The sequence below is a fragment of the Carlito syrichta genome, unplaced genomic scaffold, assembly GCF_000164805.1.
Source record: "Carlito syrichta isolate Samal-C Ts95f unplaced genomic scaffold, Tarsius_syrichta-2.0.1 Scaffold314713, whole genome shotgun sequence".
Classification (NCBI taxonomy): domain Eukaryota; kingdom Metazoa; phylum Chordata; class Mammalia; order Primates; family Tarsiidae; genus Carlito; species Carlito syrichta.
The window spans coordinates 631783-650589 of record NW_007258809.1 but is presented as its reverse complement, the minus strand read 5'-3'; the positions used below and the strand labels follow the sequence as shown (position 1 = coordinate 650589).

General features: G+C 42.4%; 1 protein-coding gene and 1 long non-coding RNA gene across 6 annotated transcripts in view; one reads left to right on the top strand and one right to left on the bottom strand.

Moving 5' to 3' along the window:
- Positions 1–17192, top strand: part of LOC103274306 — a 27921-nt gene extending 10729 nt beyond the window's left edge. The window contains exons 2-6 of one of the 2 annotated variants that reach the window (XR_002482749.1): positions 1399–1404; positions 6288–6294; positions 14965–15129; positions 15233–15320; positions 17116–17192. This is a non-coding gene — a long non-coding RNA (uncharacterized LOC103274306). The remainder of the gene's footprint in view (positions 1–1398; positions 1405–6287; positions 6295–14964; positions 15130–15232; positions 15321–17115) is intronic. The other variant, XR_505253.1, reaches the window with a different exon arrangement.
- Positions 16946–18807, bottom strand: part of RINT1 (RAD50 interactor 1) — a 38161-nt gene continuing 36299 nt past the window's right edge. For 3 of the 4 annotated variants that reach the window (XM_021719433.1, XM_021719435.1, XM_021719434.1), the window contains one exon: positions 16951–17496. In XM_021719433.1, the coding sequence (XP_021575108.1) occupies positions 17304–17496 (193 nt within the window). In that variant the 3' untranslated portion in view covers positions 16951–17303. Of the gene's footprint in view, positions 17497–18807 lie in introns of all 4 variants that reach the window. The other variant, XM_008071763.2, reaches the window with a different exon arrangement.

The following is an 18807-nucleotide window of genomic DNA, read 5'->3' as shown; positions in this document are numbered from 1 at the left end:
AGGCGCGCGCTACCACGCCCGGCTAATTTTTTTGATTTATTGTAGAGATGAAGTCTCACCAAGTTGCCCAGGTGGGTCTTGAACCCGCGGCAATCCACTCAGGTAATCCACTCACCTCAACCTCCCAAAGCGCGGGATTACAGGCTGAGCCATCGAGCCCAGTTCTATGATAATTCCTTAGAATGATGTCCTCCAACTGCATCCATGTTGCTGCAAATGTCATGATTTTGTTCTTTTTTATGACTGCATGGTATTCCATAGCGTATATGTACCACATTTTCTTTATCCAGTCCATTGTCAATGGGTATCTGGGTTGGTTCCATGTTTTTGCTATTGTGAATAGTACTGCAGTAAACATTCAAGTGCAGGTGGAGTTTTTCTTTTTCTTTTGTTTTGTTTTTGTAGAATGATGATTTATGTTCCTTTGGGTATAAACCTAGAAGTGGGATTTCTGGGTCAAATGGTAGATCTATTTTTAGTTATTTACAAAATCTCCAAACTGCTTTCCGCAGGGATTACATTCCCACTGACAGTGTACAAGCATTCCCTTTTATCCACAGTCTTGCCAACATCTGTTGTTGTTGTTGTTGTTTTGACTTTTTAGTAGCTCTGGCTGAGGTGAGATGGTATCTCCTTGTGGTTTTGATTTGCATTTCTCTGATGACTAAATGATGTTGGACATTTTTTCATATATCTGTTGGCCACTTGTATGTCTTCCTTTGAGAGGTAGCTGTTCATGTTCCTTGCCCACTTGTTTAATGGGGTTACTTGTTTTCATTTGAGTTTTTTACAGATCCTGGATGCTAGGCCTTTGTCAGATGCATAGTTTACAAATATTTTCTCCTATTCTATGGGTTGTCTCTTTACTCTCTGGATGGTTTATTTGGTGGTGCAGAAACTTTTTAGTTTGATAAAGTTCTACCTGTCAATTTTAGCTTTAGCTGTGTTTGCTATTGAGGAATTGGTCATCAATTCATTGCCTAGGCTAATGTACAGGAAAGTGTTCCCTAGGTTTTCTTCTAAGATTTTATAGTTTGAAGTCTTGCATTTAAGTCCTTGATCTGTTTTGAGTTCATTTTTGCATATGGTGATAGATAGGGGTCTATTTTCATTCATCTGCAATATGGTTAGCCAGTTTGCCCAGTGCCATTTGTTGAATAGAGTGTCCTTTCCCCAGTGTTTTGCAAAGATGAGTTGATAGCCAGGCTCGGTAGCTCAGCCTGTAATCCCGCGCCTTGCGAGGCTGAGGTGAGCCCGCAGGTTCGAGACCCACCTGGGTAACTGGGCAAGACCTCATCTCTACAATAAATCAAAAAATTAGCTGGGCATGGTAGCACGCGCCTGGTTAGTTCCAGCTACTTGGAAGGCTGAGGCAGAAGGACCACTGGAACCCAGCAGGTCAAGGTTGTGGTGGCCAGGAGCGGCCACTGTACTCTAGTCTGGGCGGCAGAGTGAGACTCCAACTCAAAAAAAAAAAAAAAAAAAAGATGAGTTGATTGTAGGGCAGTGGTTTTATTTCTGGGTTTTCTATCCTGCTCCATTTCTGTGTGTCTATTTTTGTACCTGTATGATGCTGTTTTGGTGACTGTAGACTTCAAACTTGTAGTAAAATTTAAAGTCTAGGAAAGTGATGTCACTAGCTTTATTCTTTTTGCTGAGGATTGCTTTGGCTATCCAGGCTCTTTTTTTGCTTCCATATGAATGTAAGTATTGTCTTTTTTAGGTCTGTGAAAAATGTTGCTGGTAGCTTGATAAGGAATGTGTTGAATGTGTAGATTACTTTGCATAATATGGACATCCTAACAATATTGATTTTTCCAATCCATGAGCATAGAATATTTTCATTTGTCTGTGCTATCTTTGATTTCTTTAAGCAGTGTTTTGCAGTTCTCATTGTAAAGATCTTTCACCAGCCAGGCTCGGTGGCTCACTCTGTAATCCCAGCACTTTGGGAGGCCGAGGTGAGTGGATTGCCTAAGCCTGCAGGTTCGAGACCTGCCTGGGCAACTTGGCGAGACCTCATCTCTACAATAAATCAAAAATTAGCCGGGCGTGGTAGCATGCGTCTATAGTTCCAGCTACTTGGAAGGCTGAGGCAGAAGGATCGCCGGATCCCAGCAGGTCGAGGCTGCGGTGGCCGGGAGCGGCCAGTGCACTCCAGTCTGGGCGACAGAGTGAGACTCCAACTCAAAAAAATAATAATAAAAATAAAAAAATAATTCTTAGAAGGTGAATGTTAGCCGGGCTCGGTGGCTCACTCTGTAATCCCAGCACTTTGGGAGGCCGAGGTGAGTGGATTGCCTAAGCCTGCAGGTTCGAGACCTGCCTGGGCAACTTGGCGAGACCTCATCTCTACAATAAATCAAAAATTAGCCGGGCGTGGTAGCATGCGTCTATAGTTCCAGCTACTTGGAAGGCTGAGGCAGAAGGATCGCCGGATCCCAGCAGGTCGAGGCTGCGGTGGCCGGGAGCGGCCAGTGCACTCCAGTCTGGGCGACAGAGTGAGACTCCAACTCAAAAAAATAATAATAAAAATAAAAAAATAATTCTTAGAAGGTGAATGTTAGCCGGGCTCGGTGGCTCACTCTGTAATCCCAGCACTTTGGGAGGCCGAGGTGAGTGGATTGCCTAAGCCTGCAGGTTCGAGACCTGCCTGGGCAACTTGGCGAGACCTCATCTCTACAATAAATCAAAAATTAGCCGGGCGTGGTAGCATGCGTCTATAGTTCCAGCTACTTGGAAGGCTGAGGCAGAAGGATCGCCGGATCCCAGCAGGTCGAGGCTGCGGTGGCCGGGAGCGGCCAGTGCACTCCAGTCTGGGCGACAGAGTGAGACTCCAACTCAAAAAAATAATAATAAAAATAAAAAAATAATTCTTAGAAGGTGAATGTTAGCCGGGCTCGGTGGCTCACTCTGTAATCCCAGCACTTTGGGAGGCCGAGGTGAGTGGATTGCCTAAGCCTGCAGGTTCGAGACCTGCCTGGGCAACTTGGCGAGACCTCATCTCTACAATAAATCAAAAATTAGCCGGGCGTGGTAGCATGCGTCTATAGTTCCAGCTACTTGGAAGGCTGAGGCAGAAGGATCGCCGGATCCCAGCAGGTCGAGGCTGCGGTGGCCGGGAGCGGCCAGTGCACTCCAGTCTGGGCGACAGAGTGAGACTCCAACTCAAAAAAAAAACAAAAACTTTCACTTCTTTGGTTAAACTTATTTATTTATTTTTGAGTCAAGGTCTCACTCTGCCCCCCAGGCTGGAATGCAGTGGCATGATCACAGCTCGCCACAGTCTCAAACTCCTAATCTCAAGTAACTCTCCACTTCAGCCACCCTCCCAAGTAACTGGGACTACAGTTGTGCACCAATGTGCCTGGCTAATTTTTTGGATTTTTTGTAGAGATGAGGTCTTGCTAGGGGTTGCCCAGGCTAGTCTCGAGATCATGGACTCAATCCTCCCTCCTCAGCCTCCCAAAGTGTAAGATTACAGGCATGAGCCACCACATCCAGCCCCCTATGGCTAGATTTATTTTGAGGTGTTTTATTTGTGTGTGTGTGGCTCTTATAAATGGGATTGTGTTTTTTACTTGGTTCTCAGCCTGCTTCTTTTAGGTGTACAGAAATGCAACTGATTTTTGAGGTTGATTTTGTTTCCCAAGACCTTACTGAAGTTTATTAGTGCTAGGAGACTTTTGGTGGAATCTTTTGGGTTTTCTAGGTATAGAATCATATCATCTACAAAATGAGATCATTTAATTCTTTTCCTATTTGTATACCTTTAATTTCTTTCCCTTGCCTGATTGCCCTGGCTAGAACTTCCAGTTCTTTGTTAAATAGGAGTGGTGAGAAGGTACATCCTTGTCTTGTTCTAGTTCTTGGGGGAATGCTTCCAGATCCTGTCCATTAAGTATGATGTTGACTACAAGTTTGTGAAACAAACTTTAGTTTTCCCCATTTAAAAAGTCATATTATATCATTCTATGTTATAGTCATTACATAATATTTGTCAACATATGTTTAAATTTCATTTTTATTTTTATCAAACTATATGTACAGGGTTTAAAAATCTAAAAGTACTATAAAGTTTATAATATATAACAATAGCATTTTCCTCCCATCTTGGTTCTGCTCCACAGAATAAATGATTTCAATTATTCTAGCTGTATTCTTTGGTATTTATCTTGAGATTTCTGGGGGAAAAAAAGCAGATCTACATTACTGCTTCTTAATGCTCTTCCCTCTAGGTTTAGATATTAGTGTTTTGTTTTTGTTTTTTGAGTTGGATTCTCACTCTGTCGCCCAGACTGGAGTGCAGTGGCCGCTCCCGGCCACTGTAGCGTCAACCTGCTGGGCTCCGGCGATCCTTCCGCCTCAGCCTTCCAAGTAGCTGGAACTACAGGCGCGCGCTACCTCGCCCAGCTAATTTTTGATTTATTGCAGAGACGAGGTCTCGCCAAGTTGCCCAGGCGGGTCTCGAACCCTCAGGCTCAGGCAATCTACTCACCTCAGCCTCTCAAGGCGCAGGATTACAGGCTGAGCCACAGAGCCCGGCTAGATGATAGTTTTATACTGTAGAATATGATAATGCAGCTCTGTTATACACACCTACCTCACACACTTGTTCCCACTCATACCCATCTTTTATTTTATTTTATTAATTAATTAATTATTTGAGTTGGAGTCTCACTCTGTCACCCAGACTGGAGTGCAGCGGCCGCTCCCGGCCACCGCAGCCTCGACCTGCTGGGCTCCGGCAATCCTTCTGCCTCAGCCTTCCAAGTAGCTGAAACTACAGGCGTGCGCTTCCACGCCCGGCTAATTTTTGATTTATTGTAGAGATGAGGTCTCGCTGCCCAGGTGGGTCTCGAGCCCACGGGCTCAGGCAATCCACTCACCTCAGCCTCCCAAAGCACTGGGATTACAGGCTGAACCACCGAGCCCGGCTGGATCTGGTACTCTTAGTGAGGTTATGTGTCCTCCCCCAAACCCAACCCGGCAGTTTCCCACTACTGCTGATTCCTTTCTTCTAGGATTGTGATAAATGTTCAGGACCCATTTATAAGTGAGAACATGTGTTATTCAGTTATTTGTTTCTGTGATAGATAACTGAATATGATGGACTCTAAATCCAAATTAACCTTCCATATGACCCAGCAATTCCCCTCCTGGGAATATACCCAGAGGATCAGAAATCATTCTACAAAAAAGACACCTGCACACACATTATTCACAATAGCAAAAACATGGAACCAGCCCTGCTGCCCATCGAAAACAGACTGGATAAAAAAAATGTGATCCATATACACAATGGAGTATTATGCAGCCATAAAGAAGGATATTCATCTTTTTAGTTTGGAAAACAATTTTGGGGCAGGTGCAGTGGCGCATGTATGTGATTCCACTCAGCACTTTGGGAAACTGAGGTGAGAGAATCTCTTGAGGCCAGGAGTTCAAGACCAGCATAGGCAATACAGTGAGACCCCCTCTTTACAAAAAATATAAAAATTAGCTAGGTGTGGTGACACATATCTGTACTCCTAGCTACTCTGGAGGCTGAGGCAGGAGGATCACTTGACCAAAGAAGTTTGAGGTTGCAGTGAACTGTGATCACACCATTGTACTCCAGCCTGGGTGACAGAGCAAGGCCTTGTCTCTAAAAATGATAATAAAAAATACACAACATAATTTTGGTATGACCAATATTCATAATTGTCAGTATCATTACAGTATTAGGTAAATAAATATTCACAACTAATTCATATAGCATGCTACGATTATATTTCTCTTGTTTTCCTTAAAGTCTGAAGTTAATAATACCTCATTTCATATTTTTGCTTAACTTTCTGTGTAATTATCACTAACTCATTCGTATCCTCTCTTTGCCACTAGTATAACTCTCCTGTCATTACATTTACGTTCGTCAGGTAATCACCACCCCAGCCCCAGCCTCTCCAGTCTGGACTGATTGCTCAACCCTCTGCTACACAGTTATTATTCAGGGCTTCCCTTTACTCTGATCCTAAAACTCCTCTCCACCTCTCTTTCATGTTTAGAGCCTATCTTATAGCAACACCAATGAAACTAAAAAGACAAGAACATCATGAGAGTCAATGGGTGAACGGAATGCAAAACTGATTTTTCCAAGTCATAACATGAGCCTGCTTATCTGATCTGCATTTGTTTCCTGACATACAGTCTTTGATACTCTCAAAACAGCTACAACACACATAACACACAATAATATATATGTATATATATCATGCCCTCATATGGCCATCACAGTCTCAACCCAGAATCACAGTCAAGCACAGTCACTCCAGCAACCAAGAGAAATCTGAAAGGAGAGACTCTAGCTCATCCACAGTAAAACCAGTCAAAAACCCCTTCCTCCTGCTTCCCAACTGTATTTTTCACAGCAGCTGCAGAGCCTGTCAGGCTCCAAATCTGTGCTAGCCAGCCCATCCAGCTTTTTTGTCTCCTGCTCTCTAGCTTGCGGTTTTTCTCTACACTCTTTATTATGTCAATCAATTTAGCACCTCTGGGATTCTCTCCTCCCCCCACTCCAGCACAAAAAGCCCTGAACCTATCTGGCAAAAACATAATTTTCCTGTAGAAGGTGGAGTGGGGGAAGAGAACTGAAACAGATAAAGACAAAATTCTCTTTAGCAGAAGGAAATAAAGAAAGGAAGTCTGGGAATTGTCACACATTAATTACATACCCATCAAATAAATAATTAATCGATTTTAAAAATTGAGATGCTGTTGTAACATATAACAATGTGAACTCCTTCAACATCTTTATAAACTTCCAAGGTGAGTTTATAAAAAAAGCATAGCCGGGCTCGGTGGCTCAGCCTGTAATCCCGCGCCTTTGGGAGGCTGAGGTGAGTGGATTGCCTGAGCCCGCGGGTTCGAGACCCCCCTGGGCAACTTGGCGAGACATCGTCTCTACAATAAATCAAAAATTAGCCGGGCGTGGTAGCGCGCTCCTGTAATTCCGGCTACTCGGAAGGCTGAGGCAGAAGGATCGCCAGAGCCCTGCAGGTCGAGGCTGTGGTGGCCGGGAGTGGCCACTGCACTCCAGTCTGGGCGACAGAGTGAGACTCCGACTCAAAAAAAAAATAAAAAATAAAAAAATTTTAAAAATTTAAAAAGCATAGGTGAGCAAACACTGAGGTAGGAAGAGGAGGCGGAAGAGCTAGGAGGGTGTGGCTGGTGTGCAGAGTACACGCCATGCAGCTCACGCTTCCTGCCTATGTCCTCGCAAGGGCAGAGAAAAGGGGACTTGTTCTTCTAGTGTCTGGGATCTGAGCCTGATGTCGCCTCACAAGTTTCTTTGAAGTCACTTGTTCTGTCCTAAAAATTCATAAGTTCTCTTCTGAAGATAGACCCATCTCTTATATGTGAGTATTTCATAGTACTCACTAGGGTATGACAGATGCTTAGAAAGACACATTAGCTTTATCTTGTGTCTCTGTAAAGTCCCAGGCATTATGACATGTGTCCCAGTTTGAAAACCTTGGAACTGTAGAGGATTGCAGTAAACAAGATTAGACAGCCTGATTGGGCTATCACTATTGAAAGAACAGGTCCACAAGTCCCCTCATTCTCAACTCCCAAATTCCAAAAGCCCTGAAAACCAACAGTTTTGTAAGTCACTTAACAGCAAAACCTGACCTGACCTGAGGTAATCTGGTGGGAAATCCTGGCCTTACCTAAGATGTATTGGGAAATATAGTAGCTACTTCCCACTGACAAGTCTATGCTGTAGAAGGAAGGAAATTAAACAAATTCGGAGAAATTAAACAAAGGAGGTGATTATAGTAACCTAGATGAGAAAAGAATTTGAGCACTATTGAGAAGAGACTGAATAGAGACCATCATGATTAACCAGATTTGACAATCAAAGATGCTTCCCATATTTTATTTAGTAGCGTGTGGTAAAGTCTACAAGGTTCAGAAGCACATTGGCTGGATTCAGACTGGCTGTGTGGCCTTGGACAAGTGACTGTTGTGAGGAGTAAATGAGGTAATCCATAGAAAATGCTCAGCTATTTTTATTGTTAAGATGTTGAACTTGAACTTTGTATCCCTTGAAGAATTATTATTATCAGCTGGCATTTATGTAACATACAGGTGCTTAGTAACATTTAGCTCTTTCTTCCATGTTTTAAAAAGTTTGTATCTTTATATATTTCTGTTGTAAGCATTTTTTTTTTTTTTTTGAGTTGGAGTCTCACTCTGTCGCCCAGACTGGAGTGCAGTGGCCGCTCCCGGCCACCGCAGCCTCGCCTGCTGGGCTCCAGTGATCCTTCCACCTCAGCCTTCCAAGTAGCTGGAACTACAGGCGTGTGCTACCAAGCCCGGCTAATTTTTTATTTGTTGTAGAGATGAGTCTCGCCAAGTTGCCCAGGCGGGTCTCGAACCCGCAGGCTCAGGCAATTCACTCACCTCAGCCTCCCACAGCGTGGGATTACAGGCTGAGCCTCCAAGTCCGGCTACAACCTGATTTTTAAAATGAGCAAAGGACCTGAACAGATATTTCTCAAGAGAAGACATACAAATGGCCAACATGTATATGAAAAAATATTCAATGTCACTAATTATCCAGGGAAATGCAAATAAATACCACAATGATTAATGGCACACCTGATAGAATGCCTATTATCAAAAAAGCAAAAGATAGCTAGACATGATGGTGCATGCCCATAGTCCTGGCTACTCAGGAGGTGAGGCAGTAGGATCGCTTGAGTCCAGGAGTTCATGACCAGCCTGGGTGACATAGTGAGACCGCCCCCGTCTCTAAAACATAAACAAACAAAAAAGGTGGAAGATATCGAGTGTTGGTGAGGATGTGGAAAAGGGAACTCCTGTACACTACTGCTGGAATTGTGGATGGTACAACCATTATGGAAAATACCGTGGTTCCTCAAAAAAATTAAAAATAGAACTGATCCAGCTGTTCTACTAGGTATATATCCAAAAGAAATGAAATCAGCATGTTGAAGAGATACCTGTACTTCTGTGTTTGTTGCAGCATTATTCACAATAGCCAAGAAACAGAATCAACCTAAATGTCCACAGATGAATGGCTAGAGAAAATGTGATCTATATACACAGTGGAAGACTAGTCAGCTTTACAAAAGGGAGGAAATCCCGTCATTTGCAACAGCGTGGATGAACCTGAAAAAGTTAAGTGAAAAAAGTCAGAAAGACAAATACTGCATGATCTTAATTATATATGGAACCTTTAAGAAGTCTATCTCATAGAAGCAGAGAGTAAAATGGTGGTTACCAAGAGTTGTAGGTAGGAGGGATTGGGGAGATGCTGGTTAAAGGATACAAAATTTCAGTCAGACAAGAGGAATGAGTTCAAGAGATCTATTGTATTTCATGGTTAGTTAGTAACAATATATTATATACTCAATAATTGCTAGGAGAAGCCTGCTCCAGTGGCTCAGGCTGTAATCCCGCGCCTTGGGAGGCTGAGGTGAATGGATTGCCTGAGCCTGCAGGTTCGAGACCCGCCTGGGCAACTTGGTGAGACCTCATCTCTACAGTAAATCAAAAAATTAGCAGGGCGTGGTAGCGCGCGCCTGTAGTTCCAGCTACTTGGAAGGCTGAGGCGGAAGGATCGCTGAAGCCCAGCAGGCGAGGCTGCGGTGGCCGGGAGCGGCCACTGCACTCCAGTCTGGGCGACAGTGAGACTCCAACTCAAAAAATAAAAATAAAAATAAAAAAATAATTGCTAGGAGAGTAGATTATAAATGTTTTCACCACACACAAAAAAATAAGTACTATAAAGAACTTCAAAACCAGGCTTGGTGGCTCAGCCTGTAATCCTGCGCCTTTGGCAGGCTGAGGTGAGTGAATTGCCTGAGCCCACAGGTTCGAGACCCACCTGGGCAACTTGGCGAGACCTCATCTCTACAATAAATCAAAAAATCAGCCGGGCATGGTAGCGCGCGCCTGTAATTCCGGCTACTCAGAAGGCTGAGGCGGAAGGATCGCCGGAGCCCAGCAGGTCGAGGCTGCGGTGGCCGGGAGCAGCCACTGCACTCCAGTCTGGGCGACAGAGTGAGACTCCAACTCAAAAAAAAAAAAAAAAAAAAGTTCATAGAAAATGGAATTAAAAGACAAAAATAAAAAATATAAACTTTATTCCTCAATATAACCTTCATCAAGTTCAAGGCTCTTTTGTAAGCAGTGATACCTGCCATTTAGTCCATCCCTAAAGAACTGAGGTTCCTAGGAATTTAACCATGCCAATGCAATCTTTTCTACACCATTAGCTGAAGAAAAACAAACACATATTTTTTAAGATTAGGAAACAAAAAGAAGTCAGAAGAAGCCCAATCGGGGCTGAAAGGTAGATTCCTAATGATTTCCCATCAAAACTTGCAAAATTATTCTCATCAATGAGAGGAATTATCAGGAATGCATTGTCAAGGTGAAGGACTTGCCTGTGAAGCTTTCCTGGTTTTTCTACTAAAGTTTTGGCTTTCTCAAAACACTCTAATAATAATAAGCAGATGTTATATTTCTTGCAAAATGCCTTGAAGATTCCAAAAAAACTGTTGCCATGACCTTTGTTCTTGACTGGTCCCCCTTTTTTTTTTTTTTTTTAGTTGGAGTCTCACTCTGTCGCCCAGACTGGAGTGCAGTGGCCGCTCCCGGCCACTGCAGCCTCGACCTGCTGGGCTCTGGCGATCCTTCCACCTCAGCCTTCCAATTAGCCGGAATTACATGCACGCGCTACCACGCCCGGCTGATTTTTTGATTTATTGTAGAGATGAGGTCTTGCTACCCAGGTGGGTCTTGAACTCGCGGGCTCAGGCAATCCACTCACCTCAGCCTCCCAAAGGCGTGGGATTACAGGCTGAGCCACCAAGCCCGGCTGACTGGTCCCCTTTTGCACTGATTGGACCACTTCCACCTCTTGGCAACCATTGCTTTGATTGTGCTTTGCCTTTAGGATCACACTGATAAAGCCATGTCTCATCGCCTGTTACAATTCTTTGAAGAAATCCTTCATGATCTTGAACCCACTTGTTTAAGATTTTCATTGAAAGTTCTGCTTTTGTCTGCATCTGATTTTGGTTGCAACAGTTTTGGTACCCATCAAGTGGAAAGTTTGCTCAACTTTAATTTTCAGTCAGAATTGAGTAAGCTGAACCAATTCTTGAGATGTCTATGGTGTTGGCTATTGTTTGTGCTATTAATCATCATTTGTTCTTTTCAATTAGGACACAAACAAGATTAACTTTTTCCTCGCAAATTGATGTGGATGGTCTATCACAGCAGGCTTCACCTTATCCTCTCGTCCCTTCTTGGAATGAATTATCTATTTATAAACTGTTGATTACTTTGGGGCATTGTCCCCATAAACTTTTTGCAAAGCATAAATAACTTAACCATTCTTACACCAAAGCTTCACCATAAATTTGATGTTTGTTCTTCACATTTAGCAGAATTCATGTTGCTCTAATAGGGGCTCTTTCAAACTCATGTTGTATCCTCCGTAGTGCCTCAAACTAGATCCTATTCAGACATGTTATAACAAGTTAGTATGAGTTTATTTTGGTGCAAAAAAGTTTTTGAAATCCATACACTGTTTTTTCATATGCATTTTCCATGGAATTTTTGAAGACCCTCCTCATGCGAGGTAATGCATATGTTAAATTGCTTGTGGCCTTTCCACAATGTATATAAACAAGGAGGGGCCAAAAAAAAAAGCGAAATTATCTTTTGAAGGGTGGGCCCCTTGTAGTACACTAGGAATGTGTTCTTTTGGATCAAACGATCAATCAAAGTTTTTATCTGGAAGTTCTGAGAAGGTCGTGTCATGATTTGCAAAAGAGATGTCCCCCAAGTTGTAGCAAACAGGTGACTGGTTCTTCAACCATGACAATGCACCTGCCCACATCACACTGAGTGTTGCGGCATTTGACCAAAAACCAGTATGACCCCTGTGCCCCACCCTCCCTATTCACCGGATCTCACAAGTGCCTTTTTCTTATTTCCCTGGATGAAAAAATCCTTTAAAGGGAAACATTTTGCCAATGTGGAAGAGGTGAAATAAAAAACAGCAGAAGGCCGGGCTCGGTGGCTCAGCCTGTAATCTCACTCCTTCGGGAGGCTGAGGTGAGTGGATTGCCTGAGCCTGCGGATTCGAGACCCACCTGAGCAGCGAGACCTCATCTCTACAATAAATCAAAAAATCAGCCGGGCGTGGTAGCGCATGCCTGTAATTCCAGCTACTCAGAAGGCTGAGATGGAAGGATCACAGAAGCCCAGCAGGTCGAGGCTGCGGTGGCTGGGAGTGGCCACTGCACTCCAGTCTGGGCGACAGAGTGAGACTCCAACTCAAAAAACAAAAAACAAAAAAAACAGCAGAAGCACTAAAAGGCATCAAAATTGATGAGTTCGAAAACTGTTTTGAGCAATGGAAAAAGCATCTTGTCTTGATAGTGTATTTTATCAAGTGGACGGTACTTTGAAGGTGACTAAAGTTTAAAATCTAAGACTATACAATTTTTTATTTTAAAAATTCCAGGTTTTTTTGGGTTCCTCCCTTATATATCAGAACATCATGTTGTAAACCATATATACAATTTTTACTTGTTAATTTAAAATATTTTAATTGTTCTACAAACAAAGGTGTAACACAAATACAAAAGTAAATTGTTTAAAAACTTATTACAAGGTATGAACCCTATTTAAAAACTGCTGTGTGTGTGTGTGTGATTTTAAGAGACAAGAGTCTCTGGCCGGGCTCGGTGGCTCAGCCTGTAATCTCAGCACTTTGGGAGGAAGGCAAGTGGATTGCCTGGGCCTGTGGATTCAAGACCAGCCAGGGCAACTTGGCAAGACCTCATCTCGATGATAAATCAAAAATTAGTTGGGCATGGTAGCTCACACCTGTAGTTCTGGCTACTTGGAAGGCTGAGGACAGAAGGATCGCCAGAGCCCAGCAGGTTGACGCTGGGGTGGCCGTTAGTATGCCACTGCACTTCAGCCTGGGCCACGGAGTGAGACTCCAACTCAAAAAAAAGAGTCTCAAACTCCTGGAAGCCTTCCTGCTTCAGCCTATCTAGTAGCTGGGACTACAAGCATGCTCCACCACACCCAACTTCAATACTGATTTTTAAAAAGTGTTTAAAATGTATGACAAGTGTAAGACAATTGGAAATTTGAATACCGCCTATCTAGGATACTACAAAATTTTGGAGGGCATGTAAATGATATTGTGGTAATGTGAAAAAGAAAAAGGAGTCCTTATCCTCTAGAGATACACACTCAATAATTTATTGACACAATATGACCACTGTGATCTCCTTCAAAACAGAACAGGAAGGGAGAAGAGTAAAATGTCATTGGCCACAAGATGTAACAGTTGAAGTTGGTGATGGGTTCATTACACTTTTCTGTCCACTTTTATAAACGTATGAAAACCTCAGTAATGGCCATGTGTGGTGGCTCTCGCCTATAATCCCAGCACTTTGGGAGCCTGCAGGTTCAAGACCAGCCCAGGCAACTTGGTGAGACCTCGTCCTTACAGTAAATCAAAAATCAGCCAGGCGTGGTAGCGCATGCCTGAAGTTCCAGCTACTTGGAAGGCTGAGGTGGAAGGATGACTGGAGTCCAGCAGTCAATGCTGGAATGGCCATGAGTGTGCCACAACACTTTAGCCTGGGCGACAGAGTGAGATTCCTACTCAAAAAAAAAAAATCTTAGTAACTACATCATTTAAAAAAAATTTTTTTTTTTTGAGTGGGAGTCTCACTCTGTCACCCAGGCTGGAGTGCAGTGGCAAGCTCATGGCCACCCCAGCGTCGACCTGCTGGACTCTGGTGATCCTTCCACCTCAGCCTTCCAAGTAGCTGGAACAACAGGTATGGACTACCACGCCTGACTAATTTTTGATTTATTGTAGAGATGAGGTCTCGTCAAGTTGCCCGGGCTGGTCTTGAACCTGAGAGCATAGGTAGTCCACTTGCCTCGGCCTCCCAAAGTGCTGGGATTACAGACTGAGCCACCAAGCCCAGCCACTTAAAATTTTTTAAAGAGCAAATTTAGGATTGAAAATAAAGCTGATGGAGCAGCAGGAGTATCATTTACCATCTAAGCTTCTCTGTCTTTACTACTGGCTTCTTTTCATCACAGTTGTCCTGAATTATTTCTGGAAAGTAGATTGATCTTTTTTTTTAAGTCGGAGTTTCACTGTCACCCAGACTGGAGTACAGTGACACACTCATGACTACAGCAGCCTCAACCTGCTGGGCTCAGGCGATCCTTCTGCCTCAGCCTTTCAAGTAGCTGGCACTACAGGTGCATGCCACTGTGCTTGTCTATTTTATTGTAGAGACAAGGCCTCGCCACGTTTCCCAGGCTGGTCTCAAAACCCTGGCCTCAGGCAATTCTCTCACCTCTGCCTCTCAAAGTACTGGGATTATAGGCATGAGCCACGGTGCCTGGTAGTAGATTGATCTTTCCATTTTTAAAATTGCTTAGATGAAGGAGATAGCCTACTTATCCAATATATTGCTTTTATGTGAGAAATTAATAAATATGCTTCCTAATTCAAGGACTATATTTACCTAAGAGTCTCTGTTTTTATTATTTACATTTCATCCCTTCTTTCCTGCATCATGCTGTTCCTTCTATCCTTTGGTTTTCAACCATGTCTACAAATTAAAAGCACCCAGGCAGCTTTTTAAAAAAAATACCTGGGCCCAATTTCAGATGACTGACTCTTCTATTCAGTCATCTGACATGGGGCACCTGTATATGTAACCATTTAATTGTTTTATGATCTTGCCCTTCCTGCTGGGTTGTTTTACAGGAGCAAGGCCTGTATCCCCAATGACTAGTACAGTGCCTTGACCATAGGTATTTAATTGTTAAATGACTACTTCTATGACACACTTTAATTTCATATCAGAAAAATCTGGAACTATTCTTTTGCAGAAAAACCAAGAGAATATTTAATATCTCTACTGGAACGTCTAAGACTTGCCAAAATAACAGGAGTAGCTTTTCCTGTCTTTATGGATAATTCTAATATTGGGGCCATGTTTGAGATGATGGACACCTCAAACAGAGGCACCATCTCATTTGTACAGTATAAAGAAGGTCAGTATCTTCTACAAACGGTGGTAAGTTTCTGTTCATTCCATAACTTTCTCTAATTGGAAATAATTCTCACTTTGTAATTTCATTTCTTATTCTTTGACAGCCCTAAAAACCCTGGGTTTGTGTACTGCAGATGAAGTTTTAGAAGATGATGGACACGTAATAACTTTGGATAAATTCAAGGATGAAGTGTAAGAACTTTTTTTTAATCCCCCCGTAAGTTTCTTTTTAAAGGACAAAAAATTGAATAATGTGCCATGATTCTGAAGCACAATTAATATCCTTTAAATAGCTACCTATCTTTGGAAAGAAACATTTTGTTCCCTTGAAACTGAGTGGAAAGTGAAGAGCTGAGAGTGAAGTCCTGAAGCCTGGGGAGAGATGGGGAAGTGCTGGGTTTCCAGAGGTGGCTCCATTGTTTTCTCAATAGGAAACCACAGCAATCCTGAAAGAATGAGGTCTTTACCAATGTGCTGCTAGGAGAACCAAGAGAAAAACTTTGAGCTCAACACATTAGCTGGAGAGAAGGAGATAGGAGAGTTGGGAGAGGAATGTCATATATACACAGATATGCAACTTTTAATTGCACTAGCTGGAAAATCTCTGTATAAAATATACAGTAAGGCAAGGTGTGGTAGCTCATACCTATAATCCCAGCACTTTGGGAGGCCGAGGTGAGAGGACTGTCTGAGCCCACAGGTTAGAGACCAGCCTGGGAAACTTGGCAAGACCTCATCTCTACAATAAATCAAAAAATTAGCCGGGTGTGGTTGCACGTGCCTGTAGTTCCAGCTACTTGAAAGGCTGAGGCGGCAGGATTGCCTGAGCCCAGGAGGTCGAGGCTGCAGTGGCTGTGAGCGTGCCACTGCACTACAGCCTGGGTGACAGAGTGAGACTCTAACTCAAAAATATATATATATATTTTTTTATTACTTTATATATATATATATATAAAGTAATAGAATTTATTCCAAGATTATTTATCACAAAGTAAATGCTTATCAATTGCCAGCCCAACAAGTTCAGATTTGCAACATTATAGGATTAAAATTACTAACTAAATGCTAAGTCAGAGAGAAACCACTGGCATAACATTTAATAGTTATAGAAAGTCTTCAGCGAATCTAGTTCAATTTGTTTAAAGTATTACACTTTGATAATTTATTAATCAAGAAACTATTATTTAATACATACCAAGGTCAAGGAAAAGTTAGAAGAAAAAAGAAACTTAAGATTCTCTTCTCATCATCAATTACATAAATATTAAAAATAATTATATTCCCTACCACATGGAAAAATATGGGACAGAGTGCACTGGCCTGATATGTTTTATACAGAAAGAAAAGTTTGCCACTGTCACAATGGCACTAGGAATGTGACTAGGGAGTTTTTCTGTTTTTTGGGGGGGGTTTTTTTTTAGTTGGAATCTCATTCTGTCATCCAGGCTGGAGTGCAGTGGCACACTCATGCTCAGGTGATCCTTCCACCTCAGCCTTCCAAGTACTTGGAACTGCAGGTATGCACCATCACTCCCAGCTATTTTTTTTTATTTACCATAGAGACAAGGCCTTGCCAAGTTGCCCAGACTGGTCTTGAACCGCTGGGCACAGCAGTCCTCTTGCCTCTGCCTCTCAAAGTGCTGGGATTACAGGAGTAAGCCACTGCACCTGGCTGGAAGTATTTTAAGTGGAAGGATATTTGTGGAAAATGAAGAACAATCCTATCTTATTCACCTTCTCACAATGTTTTCTTAGGGAAAAATAGTGAATTCCTAAACTAGATGCAGGAACCTCAAATACAAATGTGCATTCTGAAATGATTTTTTAAAAAAATTTATTGGTTGTGTTTGATTATCCACAAGAGTTTTTCTTAATTAGCATAGGAAATTGAAAGTTGCTTATAATTTATTATCTCTGCTCTTGTATATTTGTAAATGGAATTACTGAGTTTTCATCATTTCTGAATTTTCTGTTTTTGTTTTCTAAGGAACACGAGGACTCAGGAAATATGGTCAGCATTTTAGTAACACCATAAATCCAAGAAAATAAACGATTCTATAAAGTTTTCAGCTTTCCAGTTTCATGAATTCAGAACTCCATCATATAGCTTGAAATCCAACTGGTTTTCTCTTTCTTAAAAACAAAAACAAAAAAAACCTTTTTCTAAAAGATGAATTACTTTCCAGTGTGAGGCCAGTTTGTCCTCAAATTAAGTAGAATCTCAACATCTTGCTGAGCCAGTTTGTAAATTCCAACTTCATTTAATGCTGCTGTGGCAGGAAGTTGCTCTGAAGCTGACTGCAGTACATCCTTCAGAAGGAGTGCAGAACCAATGTTCAAATTCAAAACAATACAGGCTTCTTTTACACTGTTTAGGGAATAAAAAGGAGGAAAACAAGATCTTTGTTATCAATATCATCCGTGTTATCTTCTAACAACTTAACTTTGAAAAATAGCTTCCCTGCACTGCTGGCCCACATATTCTCTACTAGTATTATGTAAGGGTTTGTTTTTTTGGCTCTTTTAACATTTTAAGACTACACAGGTGCACAGAGTTTATATTTCGTTAGATTACTCAAAGGTAATAAGACCACTGTTTTCAAAATGTATCCATTATTTCTCCAAATATATATGTATATATTTTGAGTTTAGATTCTTACTCCGGCACCCAGGCTAGAGTGCAGTGGCATGCTCACAGCATCCCCCATGTCAACCTGCTGGGCTCTAGCAATCTTTCCACCTCAGCCTTCCGAATAGCTGGAACTACAGGTGCACGCTACCACGCCCGGCTAATTTAAAAAAAATTTTTATTATAGAGACGAGATCTCACCAAGATGCCCAAGCAGGTCTCAAACCCACAGGCTCAGGCAATCCACTCGCTTCAACCTCCCCAAGTGCTGGGATTATAGGCTAAGCTACCAAGCCCAGCCTCCAAATATTTTTTTAACCTCAATTTATGTATATTTGACATACCACCTAAATACCACACCTGATATGAACACTATTTTGTGTGTGTGTGTGTTCCAATACAACTTTTTTGATAGTAACACTATTAAATGTAGCTATGACTTTAGGTAGATTAGAATATGAGAAAATTAAGGGATAAAACGAAAGCAGCAAAAAGGTAGAATATTTAAATAAATTTAAAAAGCAGAAATACTTTTTTTTTTGAGTTGGAGTCTCACTCTGTCGCCCAGACTGGAGTGCAGTGGCCGCTTCCGGCCACCGCAGCCTTGACCTGCTGGGCTCCGGCGATCCTTCCGCCTCAGCCTTCCGAGTAGCCAGAATTACAGGCATGCGCTACCACACCCAGCTGGTTTTTTGATTTATTGTAGAGATGAGGTCTCGCTGCCCAGGCGGGTCTCGAACCCGCGGGCTCAGGCAATCCACTCACCTCAGCCTCCCAAAGGCGCGGGATTACAGGCTGAGCCACCGAGCCCGGCAGTCATATCTTACTAAAACAAACAAACAAGCTCTCATTCTATAATAAGCTTAACAGGAATGCTTTATAGACCTCATAAACAATTTAAATTTTATATCAAATTCTAAAAATATTTAAAAGAATTATTATTTTTGAGTTGGAGTCTCACTCTGGCCCAGACTGGAGTGCAGTGGCATGCTCCTGGCCACCGCAGCCTCGACCTACTGGGCTCTGGTGATCCTTCCGCCTCAGCCTTCA